Source organism: Haliotis cracherodii, unplaced genomic scaffold (genome assembly GCF_022045235.1).
Source record: "Haliotis cracherodii isolate W230 unplaced genomic scaffold, xgHalCrac1.p SCAF_28, whole genome shotgun sequence".
In the NCBI taxonomy this organism is placed as follows: domain Eukaryota; kingdom Metazoa; phylum Mollusca; class Gastropoda; order Lepetellida; family Haliotidae; genus Haliotis; species Haliotis cracherodii.
Window position 1 is genome coordinate 1,357,969 of NW_027266284.1, and position 18,676 is coordinate 1,376,644.

General features: G+C 38.7%; 1 protein-coding gene across 2 annotated transcripts in view; it reads right to left on the bottom strand.

The window, feature by feature from the left end:
• LOC139473358 (autophagy-related protein 9A-like) overlaps positions 1 to 18,676 on the bottom strand; it is a 314,783-nt gene that overhangs the window by 278,397 nt on the left and 17,710 nt on the right. For both annotated transcript variants that reach the window (XM_071255894.1, XM_071255893.1), the window contains one exon: positions 14,435 to 14,588. In XM_071255894.1, coding sequence (XP_071111995.1) covers positions 14,435 to 14,558 — 124 coding nt within the window. In that variant the 5' untranslated portion in view covers positions 14,559 to 14,588. The remainder of the gene's footprint in view (positions 1 to 14,434; positions 14,589 to 18,676) is intronic.

The window sequence follows — 18,676 nt, forward strand, 5'->3', positions numbered from 1 at the left end:
CAACGGTTAAAAGGTTTTTATTAATCTTCTCTGAGTTTCCTACATTCTATATCATTGAAAAAACTCCTAGTCTTGCCACTCTGGTCACCAGAAAAACTGCCGAAAAGACAGCCAACATGACTTATAGTCAAGCTGCGCTAAATTTCCCTGACCATTTTCAGGACAGATTCACATTCTCAGGAACTAGAAACAAAGAAAATATTGATTATAGTTCCCTAAGGGCTCAAGGCATGCTTAAATGCAAACGGCCTCAATCTAAAATAGTACAGAAAAGAAAAAGAAAGGTCTCATCAGAGTCTAAGACACAAAAGAACAGGAGACCACAAACCAAATGGGAAAAAGTAGTCTCTAGCGCAGACTTCTCATCACCAAAGGCATAAATAAAATACCTACTCAGCAATCAACTATTCAACCCACAGAGGTTGAAAAAACCCAAGCGACTACTGATCACTCTACTGAGCAAACAATGGAATCTGTGAGCACTGAGTAAACCATCGAATCAGTGAGCACTGCTCACAGACACAAAGCCACTGCAAAACGCAAGGAGAAATAGCCTCATGCTCCCCAACCAAACCTCATCCCTTATAATTCTCAAACTGAGGCACACAGCCAATGAATCAGTCAGGCAAAGAAAACATCAGCTCATGGTAGACAAAAGCCTCAGAACACAAAGTTGTAGAGTTCCTTGCCATGGCATTGATCCAAATTACAAGCAAGAAAAATGTGAGTCAAAGCCACCTCCATCCTCAAACTGGCTTCCAAAATACTGAAATACAAAGGAACAAAGAAACAGTTCCTAAATAGGGTATGGCCTAAAACTCAAAAAGCGCTCATTTATAAACAATCATGGACTTGCTTTTACTACAGTGGAATGCAAATGGCCTTAAGAGCCACGGTAATGAACTGACTGCATTCGTCAAAAAACAGGTGATAAAGCCGCATGTCATTCTAATACAGGTACTCAATGGGAAGTTCACGACGCCCCACTAGGTAGTGACCACTTCCCTATAAACATTACCATAGGCAATACAAACGTTCCTACCCAAACAGAAAACCTAGAACCAAAATTCAACTATAACCAAGCTAACTGGGACAAATTTCAGGATATCTGCAACCAAGCCAACCTAACCAAACTAGAAAATAAGGACCCAGAAATCTACTGCAAAAACCTAACATAATCAACGCAGCCAAAGCATCAATACCTTATAAAACAAATAAAGTAGGCAAACCCTTGGTACCATGGTGGAACGAGGAAATAGAACAAACTTGACGCAAACGTAAAACAGCCTTCAACAGAGCCAAACGCGACCACAACCATATAACGGTAGCTCACGAACTAAACCACAAGGTCCAAAAACTAGTCAAAATAGCTAAAACCAAAGATTGGATATTATTTTGTGAAGGAGTAAATAATCGCACAGATGCAAGAATAGTCTGGCGAAAAATCCACGCCATTAGAGGCTTAAAACGTTACAAAAAAACACCCAACATAAACAATTCAACCAACCCTACCGAAAAGGCAAATAACCTAGCAAACCACTTCTCGGCCATAAGCAGCAACAATAACTTCAGCGAAAAATTCCAACAAAAACTTAAAGCAGAAGCCAAACCTACTAAAGAACCAAATAATGATAACCTCGAAATAAACCAACCTTACTCAATGGAAGAACTCCAGTACGTACTCTAAAATAGGAAAAGGGGAACTGCCCCAGGACAAGACCTAACATCCTACCAAATAATCACAAAACTCCCCCCCCCAACCTACTCCAGGCACTACTTAAACTATATAACCTAATCTATCAAAACGGACAGGTACCAACTCCCTGGAAACAGGCACTAGTCATCCCTATCCCTATCAGTATCCTCAGCCCCACCCTCTTCAATATAATGATAAACGATCTATTCGAGGGCCTATCCCCTAAAATAAACACATCAAAATTCGCGGATGATGGAGCCCTCTGGATCAGCACTAAAAGCATTAAAATGGCCCAAAATTTACTCCAAAAATCTCTTAATAAAATACAACAATGGGCTGACAAATGGGGCTTCTCCCTTAACTCAGAAAAAAAAACAGGAATAGTATTCAAACATAAAAACATGAAACCCGCCTCCCCAATCCTCCAGCTAAACAACCAAACAACCAATTTCAAAAACAAACCCAATTCTTAGGACTTATTTTCGATGAACATCTCACCTGGGATGCTCACATCCAAAACCTAATAACTAAATGCAGTAAAGACCTAAACACCCTAAGATGCCTAACTGGCTCTAACTGGGGAGCCTCCAAAGATACCCTCCTCTCTCTCTACATATCACTAATTAGATCAAAACTAGACTACAGCTGCGCCATATCCAATACCCTAAACAACTCTCTATCTAAAAAACTTGACTCAATACAATATCAGGCTCTCAAACTAATTACACGCACCCAACATGGCACCTCCTACACTTCACTTCAGGCCTTAACAGGAGAAATGCCACTAAGTCTACGCAGGGAACAGCTAAGCTTAAATTTCTGGGCCGCATCCCAATCAAACCCTCTCATCCAAAACTTAATAAACCAAAATATCAGCCCCAAAAACCAAGCTCTAGCTCGTAAACACCCCTTACTTACCCCAATATCCCAAAGAATAACAAACTACCTCAATGAACGCTAAATTAAAAATCTTAAACAAAACTGCAAACAATCAAATATCTTCACCCCTCAACATAAAATACCCAAAATAGACACAACACTAGCTAGCCAAATAAATAAACAAACTGACCCAAACATAGCTAAAACCACCACACTAGCATACATACACGAAAATTGGCCAAATTGGTGTCACATTTACACGGACGGATCTTCAGATCCGACCTCCAAACACACAGGTTTGGGAGTCCATACCACACAACCAACTAAAACCACACAATCCTTCCAACTCCAAAACAACCAATCAATATTCACAGCAGAACTAATGGGCATGGCCTAAGCCCTCCATAATCAAGAATAAAAAAAACACAAAAAAATCCTAATACTTACCGACTCCATAAGTGGACTGCAAGCCCTCCAAAACAAAAATACCAAAAACCGACCTAAATTAATAAATCTAATAATTAAAAACTCCAACCATCTAACTATGGCAGGCAAACAAATAACCTTCTTGCACATGGATACCCGCCCACGTAGGAATATACGGTAATGAAAACGCCGATAAAGCAGCTAAACTATCCCTCAAAATCCCAGAAATAAGCTTAAACTTACCAATCTCAAAATCAGAAATTAAAAGCGTAAATAAGCAAAAAATCACAAAAAAATGGCATAACCTATATCTAAACTCAAATAGCCAAATCAAAAAAGTGCTCAGCAAACCACTAACCAAACCAAAAATTCTCCATCCATCAAAAAAAATCGACAGAGTAATCACTGAACTCCAAACAGGACACACCAACCTAAATAACCATCTAAAAAAAATTAAAAAACATACTACAGGTAACTGCCCACACTGCAAACAACTAGAAACCCCAGAACATGCACTCATCTACTGCGTACACTACCTAACACATCGAACCGCATTACAAACCACCCTCAATCTAAACAAGGCTCTCACTCTAGAAGCAACACTAAACCCACAAAATAAACTAGAAAACTTCAAGGCCTTAGGCGTATTCTTAATCAAAACGGAACTAATAAAACGCATCTAAAAACACTATAATCCACCAAATCAAAATTACATAAACACACAAACATCCACCATACCCTGCTCCCTTAGTTCTCCTCCCCTACCCCATCGGCATCTATTCCAAATCTCAAAATTCCCAAATTCTATATAAGCAACCCCTAAAGCCCCTTCTTGGGTTGCACAGACCACTTTCGCCCCTTTCGGAAACACATTAAATGGCCTGGCCGGGCCCGTGTGCGAAATACGCATCAGTCGGAAAGCGCATGTTAAATCTCCAAAGTAAGTAAGTAAGTAAGTAATACAGGAGACTAAACTCAGCAAAAAAGCCAAATTCACACTACCTGGGAACAACCAATACAGAAAAGACTTACCGTATTTTCTTGAGCATAGTGCGCACCTTTTTTCCCAAAAACACAGCTGTGTAAAAGGGGGTGCGCATTATACACAAATTATGAGTTTGGATGTCTTTTTCCCCCATGGAAAGACATTACTGTGAGCACGAAACACCGGAAATACCATGTCAATAAATCCATACTGAAGTACGCAAATTACTCATATAATTACACTGTCTGGCTATAAAAAGTGTTCTTTGTATATCTGGACTTACGTTTGTAACTTATTAGATTAATTTTATTCCAAATTCCCTTTAATATTGTTGTGTGAAGCAATCGGAAGATCGCACAACTCACTGTTATAAACAGCAACCACGGTCAGATTACCGCTATTGACGCCTTGAAATGAACTTTAGTTGACAGAAAATGGATACATATATCATAAATGCCATACTTTGACTCGTTTAAAGTCATATTTGTTTTTGTTTGACAATTCTATGTCAACATGTAATTCTCGCGATCAAGTGCGCGTGAGCCTTGACGGTGAATGGTTAGACTGGTTCCATGTAAAAAATAATACCCGGGAATAGCCATCAGCTGCTTCGCTTAGGGTTATTATTATTTTAAATATGTTTAGTAAAAGCTGCATCTAAATTAACAATATATTGGAATATATTACTCCTGATAAAAAAAATAGTTTCAGATACAATTTTTGCCGATCCTTGCATAAACATTCTGTAAAGTTATATCTTTGGGTGTGTCTTGACCGAATCACCGGTTGATTCCAAGAAAACGTGTGTACAGCTGATTGCTGTTTCCGGCTTAGTTTACGAGAAAATACACAAGGTAATCTTAATCCCTGGATATAAAACAGTGCCTAGCAGAACAATAAATACTATTTAAACGGTAAATCAACATGTCTGGTGATTTTTTTATCTCAAATTCACCCGTTTGTTAGCCGGACTTCGCTGAAGGGGTATGGTGTAATTTTTTTCTGCACTTGGTATTCATGAACAAACATGGAAGAGCTAACAAGACTTGGCATAAATCGGATAATCCTTGGTGACTTGACCGTCTATGGTAAGACAGGAATGATTCATGCAAATACGGCAAAATGATAGAGAAATGGGTTGAGCACGACAATCTCGTAACTCTGAACAACGGCAGTCACACATGTTATGACCAAGTCACAACACGTGGAGTTCAATTGATCTCACTTTTGCCATCAACAACCCCGCCTCACATTGCCAATGGCAAGTCCGTGAAGACACTTTGGGAAGCCATCATTCTAGCCGAGCACTTCCCATCTGTCAGCAGCAACACAAATTGCAGCAAAGAATTCAAACAGGAAAAAATGCTTATGCCTAAGATCTCACAACGGCCGCAAAGCAAGCATCTGGTAAACAATATACCATTTACTGTGACAGAGTTTGATGATGCGATACAACATAGAAAAGGCACAGCTCCTGGTCTTGACACAACTAGCTACAAGATATTGAAAAACCTACCTGATCAAACCAAAGGCTTACTCACTGAGTTGTATAACACGATATGGTCCAAAGGAGAAGTCCCAAAAGCATGGAAACATGCTGCAGTTATCCCGCTTCTAAAGCAAGGGAAAGACAAAGCCCTACCAAACTCTTATCAACTGATCTCACTCACCTCAAACATGTGCAAAGCTATGGAAGCCATGGTTACGAAAAGGCGCATGCATCACCTTGAAACTGGTAACCACATAAAACCTGATCAAAGCGGCTTCAGGAAGGGACACTCATGTCTAGATCATATTCTAAGACTGGAAAATGAAATTAAAAAAAGCTCAATTAAATAGACAATACCAACCCACAATATTTCTGGGATTCAGCAAAGCCTTCGACATGGTATGGTATGACAGACTCCTAAAAAAACTAGCACAAAATGGAGTAGAAGGGAACACGGCAAACTTCATTGACAGCTTCCTGCAAGATAGGTCGCTATTAGTTAAAATAAGGAACAATCAATCTGTGACAGACAATCCTTTGTCACTGGACAATGGCACGCCACCAGGCAGCATTATAAGCCCAACCCTGTTTAACATCATCATCAATCATCTTTTTGATCATGTCAACTCTCCTACCCAAACTTCTAAATTCACTGATGACGGAGCAAGGTGGGTAAAGCACAGAAATATTTCACAAATGAGAAAAAAATCCAGTCAGCCCTGGACGGAGTAGATCATTGGTACAATTAATGGGGATTTACCCTTTCAAGTGAAAAAACTGTTAGAGTTCTATTCAAATGCCAGGGGAAAGATGCTATGATACCAATGTGTCCAAAAACAGCAAACCAAACAAATTCGAAAAATCTGCAATATTTCTTGGGGTGATCCTTGATCAACACCTCACTTGGCGCAGACATATAGAATATGTAGAAAACAGATGTCAAAAAGACCTGAACGTATTACAGGCAATTTCAGGCACATTGAGGGACACTCAGTTTGACCTTTACAAATCACTTGTCAGATCAAAAATAGACTATGGTTGTGAGGCCTTTCACTCAGCATCAAATACTGTCTTGAGCCACCTCGACAGAATACAATACACAGGCGCAGCAAAAGGCACTTCACTAGTAGAAGCACTACAAGTAGAAATGGGAGATCTCCCATTGAAACTGAGAAGAGAGCAGGCATTATCATCCTTCTGGGGACGAACATCAAACCCTCTGGCAAGACAAAAACACTCGAGATGAAGCCCGAGCTCTGAAAAATCCCTCACTAAAGCCATCTGGGTTATTAGTACGTGAACTAATCCGAAGTGACAATTGTGAAGACATTCAGCCACCAGAAAGTCACTACAAAGGGTGCCACCTTCCCTGGACTTTAAAAATTCCAAAGTTTACACTGCTTTAACATCAGAAGTCACTAAAAAAGAAAACCCAACCCTACTACGATCAGTAGCTATCACTAAAATTCAAACTACTTGGGACAGCTGGGCCCATATATATACACTGATGGATCCAAGAAAAATCAAAATCAAAGCCTCTATAGTCCAAAGATGGCAAGCCCAGTTGGCGCAAGTAAGATTTGAAGATGGCTACACAAAATTCAACCCAAGATACATCAAAAGCCAAACTCATACTCAAATGAAAGGAAAGTTGAAATTGCCATCTCATGCCTCAGACTCAGTCACAAAAAGCACTATGACAAGGTTTTTTCATCTTGCAATCAACCTGAATCCGTTGCTCACGTGTTACTGGAATGTCAAGACCACACTCCAGCCCGGGCTCGGTTAAAACAAGAATTGCAGTTAGATCTGCTATCTGTCATAGATCTCCCAAACCCAAGAGATGCAATAGCAAAGGCAAAACTAACTCTATTTCTGAGAGATGGACAGCTGCTCGAAAGTATATAAACAGAGCAGCCAAAGATAAAAATGAAATTATATCAATACACAAAAATAGAAATCATATCAATACAAAAACAGAAATTATTTTGAATACCAAACTCACAATAGATATGTGTACCCTACTCACACACGAGTCCCAAAGAGGGATGGGTCAGCCGAAATAGCTTAGGCAGAAGGCGACCTCTTGAACACTTAATGCAACAACAACATGTAACAACACAATCATAATCTGGTTTATCTGTATCACTAAACGAGTTGGGGTAGCTTAGTACTCTGCCCACAGTATGGAGTAGCGCAGTAATTAGTAGGTGAGACAGGTGACACTGATCACACTTGACTTGTCTGTCTGATGAATGGGTTGTCTGACAAATGGGATGTCTGACAATTGGGTGTGAACCGTACAGAGTATACATGTTTGATGTTGTTATTAACAGAGCTCCAGAAAACTTTTTGAGCAATTGAGGTTTTTTTTGACGGTTTCTATTTTAATTTGTTTATTACATTTTTCATTGGGTACACAATATTTTTTCACTCATCTATTCATCACTCTATTTGTTATTTTCCAAAATGAATAAACATTTTGAGATTTTAACAAAATGAAATAATGTTTCAGATGTATATAACGGTTCTAAATATAGGCTTGACTCCGAAAGTAAATTAGCTCGTAAGTGTGTTTTGGAAATTAGCTCAATTGTATGAATGCTGAAAAAGCTTCACTGGGTATTTACTCCTGCTGTTTTTAACATTTTTTTCGTTTTATACATGCATTCCTGTATGCAAATTAATTGAATGTAATTCGGTTTTGAATATTTGGGGGTGCGGTGGGGTATTTTATGCGAATACGCTTATCTGTAGCTCTGTATTACATTGTAAAATCTTCCAGTAGAGTTCGCATGTTGTTTTAACCAATCTCATCAATTTACTTTGATCTCTGTACTGACCAGTGTACCAATCTGTTGTGAAAACATAAATGAACTTTTATCCTAATGAGTAAACCTTTCAATCTATATATTAAACTAATCCTACACAAGGTGGGATCTCTCCTTGGGCTTCAGGTCCCCCAGATGCAAGCTGGCAACCTCCGCTGCAACATCAACTAGAATGCTACAAATCAGCAAGAAGAAATCTTCGCGGCCTGGAGAATGTACAAGGAAGTCAACATAACACCATCTGAGCTGCTGAATATCTGTGCTTCAAACCATGGACCAAGTTGATATGCGATATGGAACTGTGATATAGAACTGTGCAATCACTTGTGTAGTACAGAGTTAGTGCTGAACTAAGACATAACACCATCTGAGCTGCTGAATATCTGTGCTTCAAACCATGGACCAAGTTGATATGCGATATGGAACTGTGATATAGAACTGTGCAATCACTTGTGTAGTACAGAGTTAGTGCTGAACTAAGACATAACACCATCTGAGCTGCTGAATATCTGTGCTTCAAACCATGGACCAAGTTGATATGCGATATGGAACTGTGATATAGAACTGTGCAATCACTTGTGTAGTACAGAGTTAGTGCTGAACTAAGACATAACACCATCTGAGCTGCTGAATATCTGTGCTTCAAACCATGGACCAAGTTGATATGCGATATGGAACTGTGATATAGAACTGTGCAATCACTTGTGTAGTACAGAGTTAGTGCTGAACTAAGACATAACACCATCTGAGCTGCTGAATATCTGTGCTTCAAACCATGGACCAAGTTGATATGCGATATGGAACTGTGATATAGAACTGTGCAATCACTTGTGTAGTACAGAGTTAGTGCTGAACTAAGACATAACACCATCTGAGCTGCTGAATATATGTGCTTCAAACCATGGACCAAGTTGATATGCGATATGGAACTGTGATATAGAACTGTGCAATCACTTGTGTAGTACAGAGTTAGTGCTGAACTAAGACATAACACCATCTGAGCTGCTGAATATATGTGCTTCAAACCATGGACCAAGTTGATATGCGATATGGAACTGTGATATAGAACTGTGCAATCACTTGTGTAGTACTGAGTTAGTGCTGAACTAAGACATAACACCATCTGAGCTGCTGAATATATGTGCTTCAAACCATGGACCAAGTTGATATGCGATATGGAACTGTGATATAGAACTGTGCAATCACTTGTGTAGTACAGAGTTAGTGCTGAACTAAGACATAACACCATCTGAGCTGCTGAATATATGTGCTTCAAACCATGGACCAAGTTGATATGCGATATGGAACTGTGATATAGAACTGTGCAATCACTTGTGTAGTACTGAGTTAGTGCTGAACTAAGACATAACACCATCTGAGCTGCTGAATATATGTGCTTCAAACCATGGACCAAGTTGATATGCGATATGGAACTGTGATATAGAACTGTGCAATCACTTGTGTAGTACTGAGTTAGTGCTGAACTAAGACATAACACCATCTGAGCTGCTGAATATATGTGCTTCAAACCATGGACCAAGTTGATATGCGATATGGAACTGTGATATAGAACTGTGCAATCACTTGTGTAGTACTGAGTTAGTGCTGAACTAAGACATAACACCATCTGAGCTGCTGAATATATGTGCTTCAAACCATGGACCAAGTTGATATGCGATATGGAACTGTGATATAGAACTGTGCAATCACTTGTGTAGTACTGAGTTAGTGCTGAACTAAGACATAACACCATCTGAGCTGCTGAATATATGTGCTTCAAACCATGGACCAAGTTGATATGCGATATGGAACTGTGATATAGAACTGTGCAATCACTTGTGTAGTACTGAGTTAGTGCTGAACTAAGACATAACACCATCTGAGCTGCTGAATATCTGTGCTTCAAACCATGGACCAAGTTGATATGCGATATGGAACTGTGATATAGAACTGTGCAATCACTTGTGTAGTACTGAGTTAGCGCTGAATTAAGAACTGTGTGCCTATGGTACAGGGTAAATGTTAAGAACTGTGATACAATGTATATAATACCATTAATGTGACACAATACTTGAGCTTGTCTTTTTTATTTTTTGTGTGACCATTATGACTTTTTTGTTGTGGCCATTATGACTATGTGACAAATGTTAATATCCAATCTGCATTGTACTATGGGCCTTGATGCCTAAATTACTGAATAAACTGTCTGTCTGTCTGTTATGACTATGCGTTGTGCCCGTTTTGACTTTTTTCTGTGGACATTTTGACTTTACCTTTTGAGGCTGTTTTGACATGAGGCCGTTTTGACATGAGGCCGTTTGGACCTGCTCCCCTGATGCCAGACAAGCATGCATTGATATAAGCTCATTATACTTCATTCAGGTGAGCTTAAAACAGTAATCTTTACAAGAAATTGAATAATTATCAAACAGTAGTTATCATTGTTTATAATTCTAAGAATACTACCTCTATAAAATCACTGCCATAAATCCTATATTTTGGCTGCAGTCACACCACACTAAAACTTTCAGATTTTCAACTGGGGTCCTCTTTACTGTCAACTATACAATAATAGTTGTCCCAAAAGCACTGGCAGCTCACAGCTTACGTGTGCAAGGTGAGAAAACCTTTATTTCTTTCCCCAAAACATCAGCCTACTATAGGCAGATGCTTGGTGAGGTGGCAGAGAGTAGTTTTGATGTAATGAAGGTAGTATTCTTAGAATTACAAAGAATGATAACTTTTGTTCGATAATTCTTAAGAATCATCTTCCTCTATTACATCAATGCCAGAATATACCAGAGGGAAAAGGCGGGTTCTATCTCTAGTACATTCCCTGTATAGTTGACAGCAGTATCCAATAATCCTTGTGCTTTCATCATGTAAACTGATCCAAAGAGATCAGGATCAGAATGGGATGTTCAATTTCCCTGGAATATGTTTCCATCCGGCAAAGGAAATGAGTCGGCCAAGTTGAAGAAATATGAGGTCTCCATCATCAGAGAGGTGGACTTGGTTCTGCCCTGCTTCTGTATGCAGGCCACAACTGTGGTGGCAATAAGAACGGAGGAGTTGGTGAGCCTAGTGGATGGTCTCAGATGCTTGTAGAGTTCTTAATCGTAATCAGCCCCCGTGGGTCAAATCCTGAAGTGAGGTAAGTCTTCCAAGGAGGGACATCCACCATCTGATCATGCAGTCGGCAGGGTGAGGGCCTCGGTGATCGTACGAGTCATAGCAGCAAAACAATCTTCTGTGGGGCAGAGTAGACCTTTCCTTGGAAGGAAGCCTGCATCGGATGTAAGATAGGTATTGAATGGGTGTAAGTACTGTTTTCACCGGCTGAATGAGAAAGCCAAGACAGATCAAGAGTTGGGTCAGGAATATTCAGTTCTGTGACAGCTGAAATCAGTCCTGATCGGCTGCCAGGAAACGGTCTCATTAAATGAGTTAAGCAATAGTCAGATTGTGGTATTTAAGCCTGCAGCAGGCCTCAACGTTTGAATTTTTACCTAGTAGCCATAAGGCTACAAGTATTTTTTTCCAGGTAGCCAGTGGTAAAATCAAGAAGTCAAGCCAATATTGTTGGTAGCCAAAGGCATTTGAAAATTTCTTTTATCAAATAACTATTACATGTACAAGTCATAGCACTAGTCTTGGAATTGTATATTAGTGGAAACTGAACATGCTGTACTTGAGTTTTGTTATTTGTGACTCGAACAATTTATGTGACTAGATCCTATAGGTATATCCTTGTTTATCCAATAAACTATCAACAAAAATAAAACACTAATAACATTAATATTTATGCATTTCGATTCATTGTTGACTTTAGGTAGAATTATTTGCGAGTACAGTTGGTAGCAGACATGTTTTCCAAAGTCAATTGTTATTTATTTTTGTGTCTACATATGTGTAGCAATAGAAATTAGTCTTCACAAGATATTTTTCAAGGTATGCATTTGGCTATCTCTGAATTTTAGACAGTAGACTTATTGAAATTAAGGTAGCATTGGCAACCGTTTTAGTCACAACTTTGAGGCCTGACTGCATATGCTATGAAATTATAACTTAGGTAGACAACCATATCACTGACAATGACCTGACTGTTTGGAAAAGGTCTTTGCTGCACATGACATCTCAAGAAGGGATCCAGAGCTCCGAATAACTCAGAAGATGAATGGTAAACATCATCAACACCAGTTCCAATTTTCTCAGACTGAATGATCTTCCATAGCTCACGGTCATAGTAAGCCTGTAGACTTGCAATTTTATAAGCAACTTGTTCCACTGAAACACAAATTGGCAGTCATGAAGGGGCTAAAGGAATTATTCAATTGTAAATTACTGCCAGAAATTATTCATTATAATTTCATTAGTTGTGGAGAAAACCTATTGTCTGCCAGGTCAGTGTGGCCGAGGCTGAACTCACCTGTCATTTCTCTCCGTTTGCAGGCCATCAGCTGCGCGATCCTTTACTGCGCTGGTAAAATCAAGTTTCTTCTGTCATGGTTCCGACATGATGTCAACACAAACAAAGGGACATCACTCTGGTTGTAACAGATCTACATGATGTGATTGGTTGAGAGCTTGCGACTAGTAGTAAGAATGAGGTACAGCTTGTCTGCAACTAATTGTATGCAATTAAAATCATAACAATAAGGGTGTTCTGACCTTGCAACTGTGTGGCATGGAACAAGTTGCTACTACAAATCGCACTTTGAGAATGCGCCTTAAGTCTTTCCCAAGAGTCGACTAGCGCGTCATGATTCCCGCCTGAGGATCCAGTATGGAGGAGATGAACCTCAGTAGTTGAATGTTGTATCTGGTCATGAATAGATTGACTACTGGCTTCCGGTAGAGATAGTAAAACCTCCGGATAAAGCTGCCACTCTGTTGGGGATGGTTGATCTGGTCAGGATATCTGCTATCACATTTTGAATACCCAGAATGTGCTTGGCTCGAACGTGAATGTGAAGTAAGTCGACCATTTGGAAAAACTGGAACGTCGTTCGTAGGTGTGATGTAGACTTCATCAATCCCATGTTGTTGATGTACCACACAATCGATGTGTTGACCAATTGAACCATCAGTCAGGATGCTCATAGAACCTCTGCCTAATGTGTAACGCCAACACCATTGCCTTGAACTCCAAGTTGTTGATGTGTAGATATCTTTTGTCTGTGGACCAATGACCTGCTACCCGTTGATCTAATAAGTACACTCATCAACCAATCGCCAAGGTGTCGACGAACACATGAACAATGCTCACTGTCTGATCCTCATCACCTTGTCTACTGTCCTGGTAATCACTCATTGCATGACCTCGTTGGGACGGGTGACGATCCTGATCCTTATTATCGAACCTATCCCAAGCTTCCTGAGGAAGATTCGACGAACCTCTTCCGATACTTCAGCGAGTGAAGGATCCTGTGTTCACATCATTCGGTGAAATAGTCCATCACCCTCCATGGGACACTCGCAGAATGATCTTCCGATTGGTCTATGGTTGGATGTGTAACAGAGGCCGAATGTGAAGTTCATGTCGCAATTCATTGTCTCGATAATTAATGAAACATCTCCAAATAAGAGCGATTAGAATGAGATTGAGTTAACTGGTGATGTTATGTGCTCAGGCTGCATGGGATTCATGCGTTGCATGCACTATTGTTGGTGATGGTAACTATAGACGTGTTTTGTTGAGGTGTTGTTTTATCCACACAAGGATCAAAGAAGGACGAAATGCAAAGTGTTAGATAGGATAAGTTGAAAAAATGTGGCCATATTATCATTCAAAAATTATACAAGTAAACCTGATTGCTAATGATCTGCAGTATTGCAACAATAGTAGGAGAGCACTTATGTGGTAAAACACAAGTATAAGCAGTTAAGTAAGGAAACATTTTGAAGATATCAGATTTCCTTTCTCACAAAGTGACTGGTTAGGCTGTCAGTTGGGTTCAAGCTTATGTCCACAGAACCATAAAGGGGTTGGGCAGGGAAATTTACAACAGAAAACAATCATACATTTTTAAAAGCAATTGATATTGCACAAGTTACCAATCAGTCTCTGAGTGTTCTTTTTTTTCTTTTCGAAAAAAATCATTAAAACAATATATACTCTTGCCAACCTTTGCTACTCTCTGGAGCCACATGTATCATTACATCATGGTCGTTTATTGGAAGGTCATTATCATCAGTATCCTCATCATCATAGGAGGTTAGAGCCTGGTACGCTGTTTGGTACTCTGCCATCTTCTGTGTCAACTATTCCTTGCTGTTGTACTGCAATAAAACATACAAATTATGATATAATTTGAATAAGCAAGTGACAAATGAATTAAGTTACATTCTTTTAGACCAAAGGCACTAAACATTTTGCAGGCAGGAATATAGAGTTTTTAGAGGTTTTCACAAATTGTTATGCAAATAGTACTAATTTATTCTGGGAGCCACAAGGATCAGTGCAACAGAAAGTTCACTGGTGCCACAATCCAGGATCAGAGGTACAGAGGGACTCTAGAAAAGTGTTTGCATTACAAGAAAGGTTGGTGATAGAAATGCTTTCCGTCTTCCTGAATGTCCCAAAACATTCCCACCAAAGACTTCTAACCTGACCTCACCAATGTCCATTCACCTTTGATCCAAAAGCAATAGAACTATTAAGAAGAGAGTTACCTGTCCCTACAGTCCAATCTTTTAAGAAAGAACTGGCTTATCCAGTACCAAACTACAAAATAATTGCTTCCATGTGTTTATTTGTAGGTTAAGAGACGTCCAAGGGTTTTCATGACATTTAAAACCCGAATCTGAGGGGTTTAAATCACATAAAAACCCAGGGGAAGTGTTTTATCTGAGTTCTATCCCGACCGATGAAATTTAAAACAACATTTATCAACAATTTTATGTTTCAAACATACTTTCCATGCACCATAAGAAACCTTTGAACTAAGCATCTTTAAGAATATCAACTTAAGTATCAGACTTAGCTAAGTCAGATTTCTAAAACTTCAGTTTAGACTTAAGAAAAATCTTAGTTTCTTTATGTTATTAAGTAAGAGAGTTCTTTCTATAGGCATTAAAACCTATTGTGAGGTTTTACTTTGAAAGTAAAACCTATTATGAGGTTTTATTTTTGTTCGGGAGGTTTTACTTTGAATGTAAGACCTCAAATCCCAAGTTTAACCAAGTAACTGAAAAAATGACAACAAGTAGCAATTCAAAATTTTAATTCAATTAAAATTGAATGTCATGTGTACAGTTCCGCGTGGACATTTAAAAGCAACATCACTTCAGAGTCTCTGTTGAAAGGACAGTGAGGTTTCAAAACACATGCTTTTAAACAAGTGCTTATCAATGCTGCACAATTTGCACGTGCAGTAACTGCTAGCCGTTATGTCACAACTACCTCTAGGTAACATTTGGATTGCTTAAAGTCGAAAATCTTGTAAAGCAAAAAAAAACACCTTTAAAATTTGCGATATTTTCGTTTTGAAAAGTTTAAAAGAAGTGGAATATTGCAACACAAACATTTAGAAACCGAAGATTTCACTTTCATTTAAAGTAAGTATTTTAGTTGTTTTGTTTTTTTGACACATCCAAGTGCTCTTGAACGCCTGGCAAGTCAGCGAATTTCATGTGCAAGTTATGATATCACGTCTTCAAAGAGTGAGTGAGTGAGTGAGTGAGTGAGGTTTTACGCCGCTTTTAGCAATATTCCAGCAATATCACGGCGGGGGACATCAGAAATGGGCTTCACACATTGTACCCATGTCGGGAATCGAACCCAGGTCTTCGGTGTGACGAGCTAACGCTTTAACCACTAGGCTTCCCGACCGCCCCACGTCTTCAAGGAAGCGCTATAATGAAGCGCCTCATTTATAGATGCTCGTTATAACATTTAATCAATTTAGACGGTTTATAAGTATAGAAAAACACTTTCCCTCGGTTTTGGTAGAGAGAGCATGCCCTTGGCTTTTCCTTCTCCCCAGGGCATGCTCTGTCTACCAAAACCTCGTAAGTGTGTTTTCTCCAATACATAAAATATCTCTTCCTGGCATACAGGTACCTGAAAAAGAGATTTTTAAAAGCATTGTACATGCATGCATCATGGTTCATTCACTGGGCTACAGATATGTAGGTTGCAAGTTTGATCCATGGAAATACAAAGAAAACTTTTGTTATTTGATTTTACATCATTCTGCCATTTCATTATGTACATTGTGTCCAAATTCAAAATACATTCACATTACAATATCACCAGAAGTTGAATAAATAGAATATCTGAGATATTATATAACATCCCCCTTTATGAGTTATAACCTGATTGGAGAACAACAAGATGACGTCACTGGAGGTTTATAATACTTGAAAAAGTATGCACAATCACAGATAAAATTGTAGAAACATAGAAGAGGTGGCAGATTATCAGAAACATTGTAATGACAACAACCCCTTAAATTCTTTACAAAATTAAATTAAACAATAGTAAACTCCTAAAACCCTGAAGGAATTAGTAGTATAGGTAATAGGGGTTCTGGCTCACTTTAACTGGAGCCAGATTTATATACCAATACTGCTACTACAGGGGGAATTTTTTATGCAAAAATGATGATGCGATTCAACGATAGTGATAAGAATCAAGTTAAATTGGCTCTAGCTCACCACTACCTTGAGTCAATCAGTGATACCATTAGTACAAAAACAATGATGAGACTAAACTAAATTGTAATGAAAATATTCTCTATTATTTTTATTCATACATATACCATTATTTTTAACAAAGGGATATTCAACATTTTTACTAAGTTCTTCGTTCATTTTACTAGGAGACCAGACTATATACTCTTCTTGGTAATTGGAAAGAAACAATTGATGACCGTATTTGGTTGGTTTGATATCACTGATATAATATATATACCTTGTGGTAATTCTCTCCATTTGATAATTTTGTCCCTGAGCATAAATTCCATTATTATATATTTACTTATCTAAGCATTCTTCTAAATGTTGGTTTTGACACGGATTAATTGTTGTCTCCCCTGTTCTATGAACTTTTTTTCCTAATACCACTGGTCTTTGATTGAATCTCCTGCTTCATTGCGTTGTATTTGGTGAGTTCTGACAACACTAAACGAAACTCCTCCTCGGATATCTTACAATCAGCCACTGTTGTTGAAATATGATCCTCAATGCTGTTCAACTTTGCTTCGGCGGGTATCCTAATATTATCGTGTTTTAATGCTTTCTTTTGCAACTTACGAGAAATGAATTTTATCTCTATTCCTGCCAGTCCTGATACTCCGGCGGCTATTTGCATGCCAAGTACGATAGGCACAGCGATTATAGTTGATAATAAACCAACACCGGCTACACCGAGTCCCATGCTAGCCGTTACAAGCACGGTGTCAACTCAGTCGAGAGCATTCACAGCTCTGCGATACTTTTTATACAATCCAAGTCTCAACTCCCTCTCCTTCTCTATTCGATGTTTTATGTCGCTTATTTGATGTAATTGAAATTCATAAACTTCATCGAGCGCTGGATATAAATCCATATTATTATGTCATATAATAGTCTTTAATTGGTCTTGCTTAAATGTTTTGAGAGTATACATCAACCTTATCAAATGTATATTATACCGCATGAATATCTTAGTAAGAGAAATGCTGTCACTTTTAATAATTTGGACCCCCTCAAGGGTTGCAACGGGTTTTGCTCCAATATGAATAATATTACAACATTGATGTTGGTGTTTCTTTAGCCATTTAATCGATAGACCTGGTAATATTTCGAAGGCATCTTCCGGTGCATCTCCGAACAAGTTCTGTTTAATATCATTGAATTCAGTAACCAAATTTAAACTAACATTTTTTGATGCCGGACGACTATATAACATATGACCTCGGTTTTCTGGCAGGGGAGAGACTAACACACTTTTTCGTTTTGATGGGATATAAGCCTCAAGTACGACCCCACTATTCATTATCTTAGTTAAATTATGTGCCTTACCCATCATCACATACGGTGGGGTAATGATGATATTCAGTAGCCACTCGATGTTTGCTTCGACCATAGTCCATATATTATCATCGTTGCGAGTAAGATTATACGAAGTGTTTTTATTGAGTCTACTAATGTCGACATTGCTTATATCTCCTAGATTACCTGTGAATGTAACTTCTTTCCGTTTGTATACATTATCTTTTAAGTGTAAAGCGTATAATTTACCATTGGTACCGGGTTTACGGAATCCTTCTGTGTCTCTGAGATCGGAAAGCGCAATTGTATTACATTGTCTGAGCATTCCAGGGCCTGATGAATCAACCATTATTTATAATATGGAGTGTTACACTCAAGTATCCTATATGTAC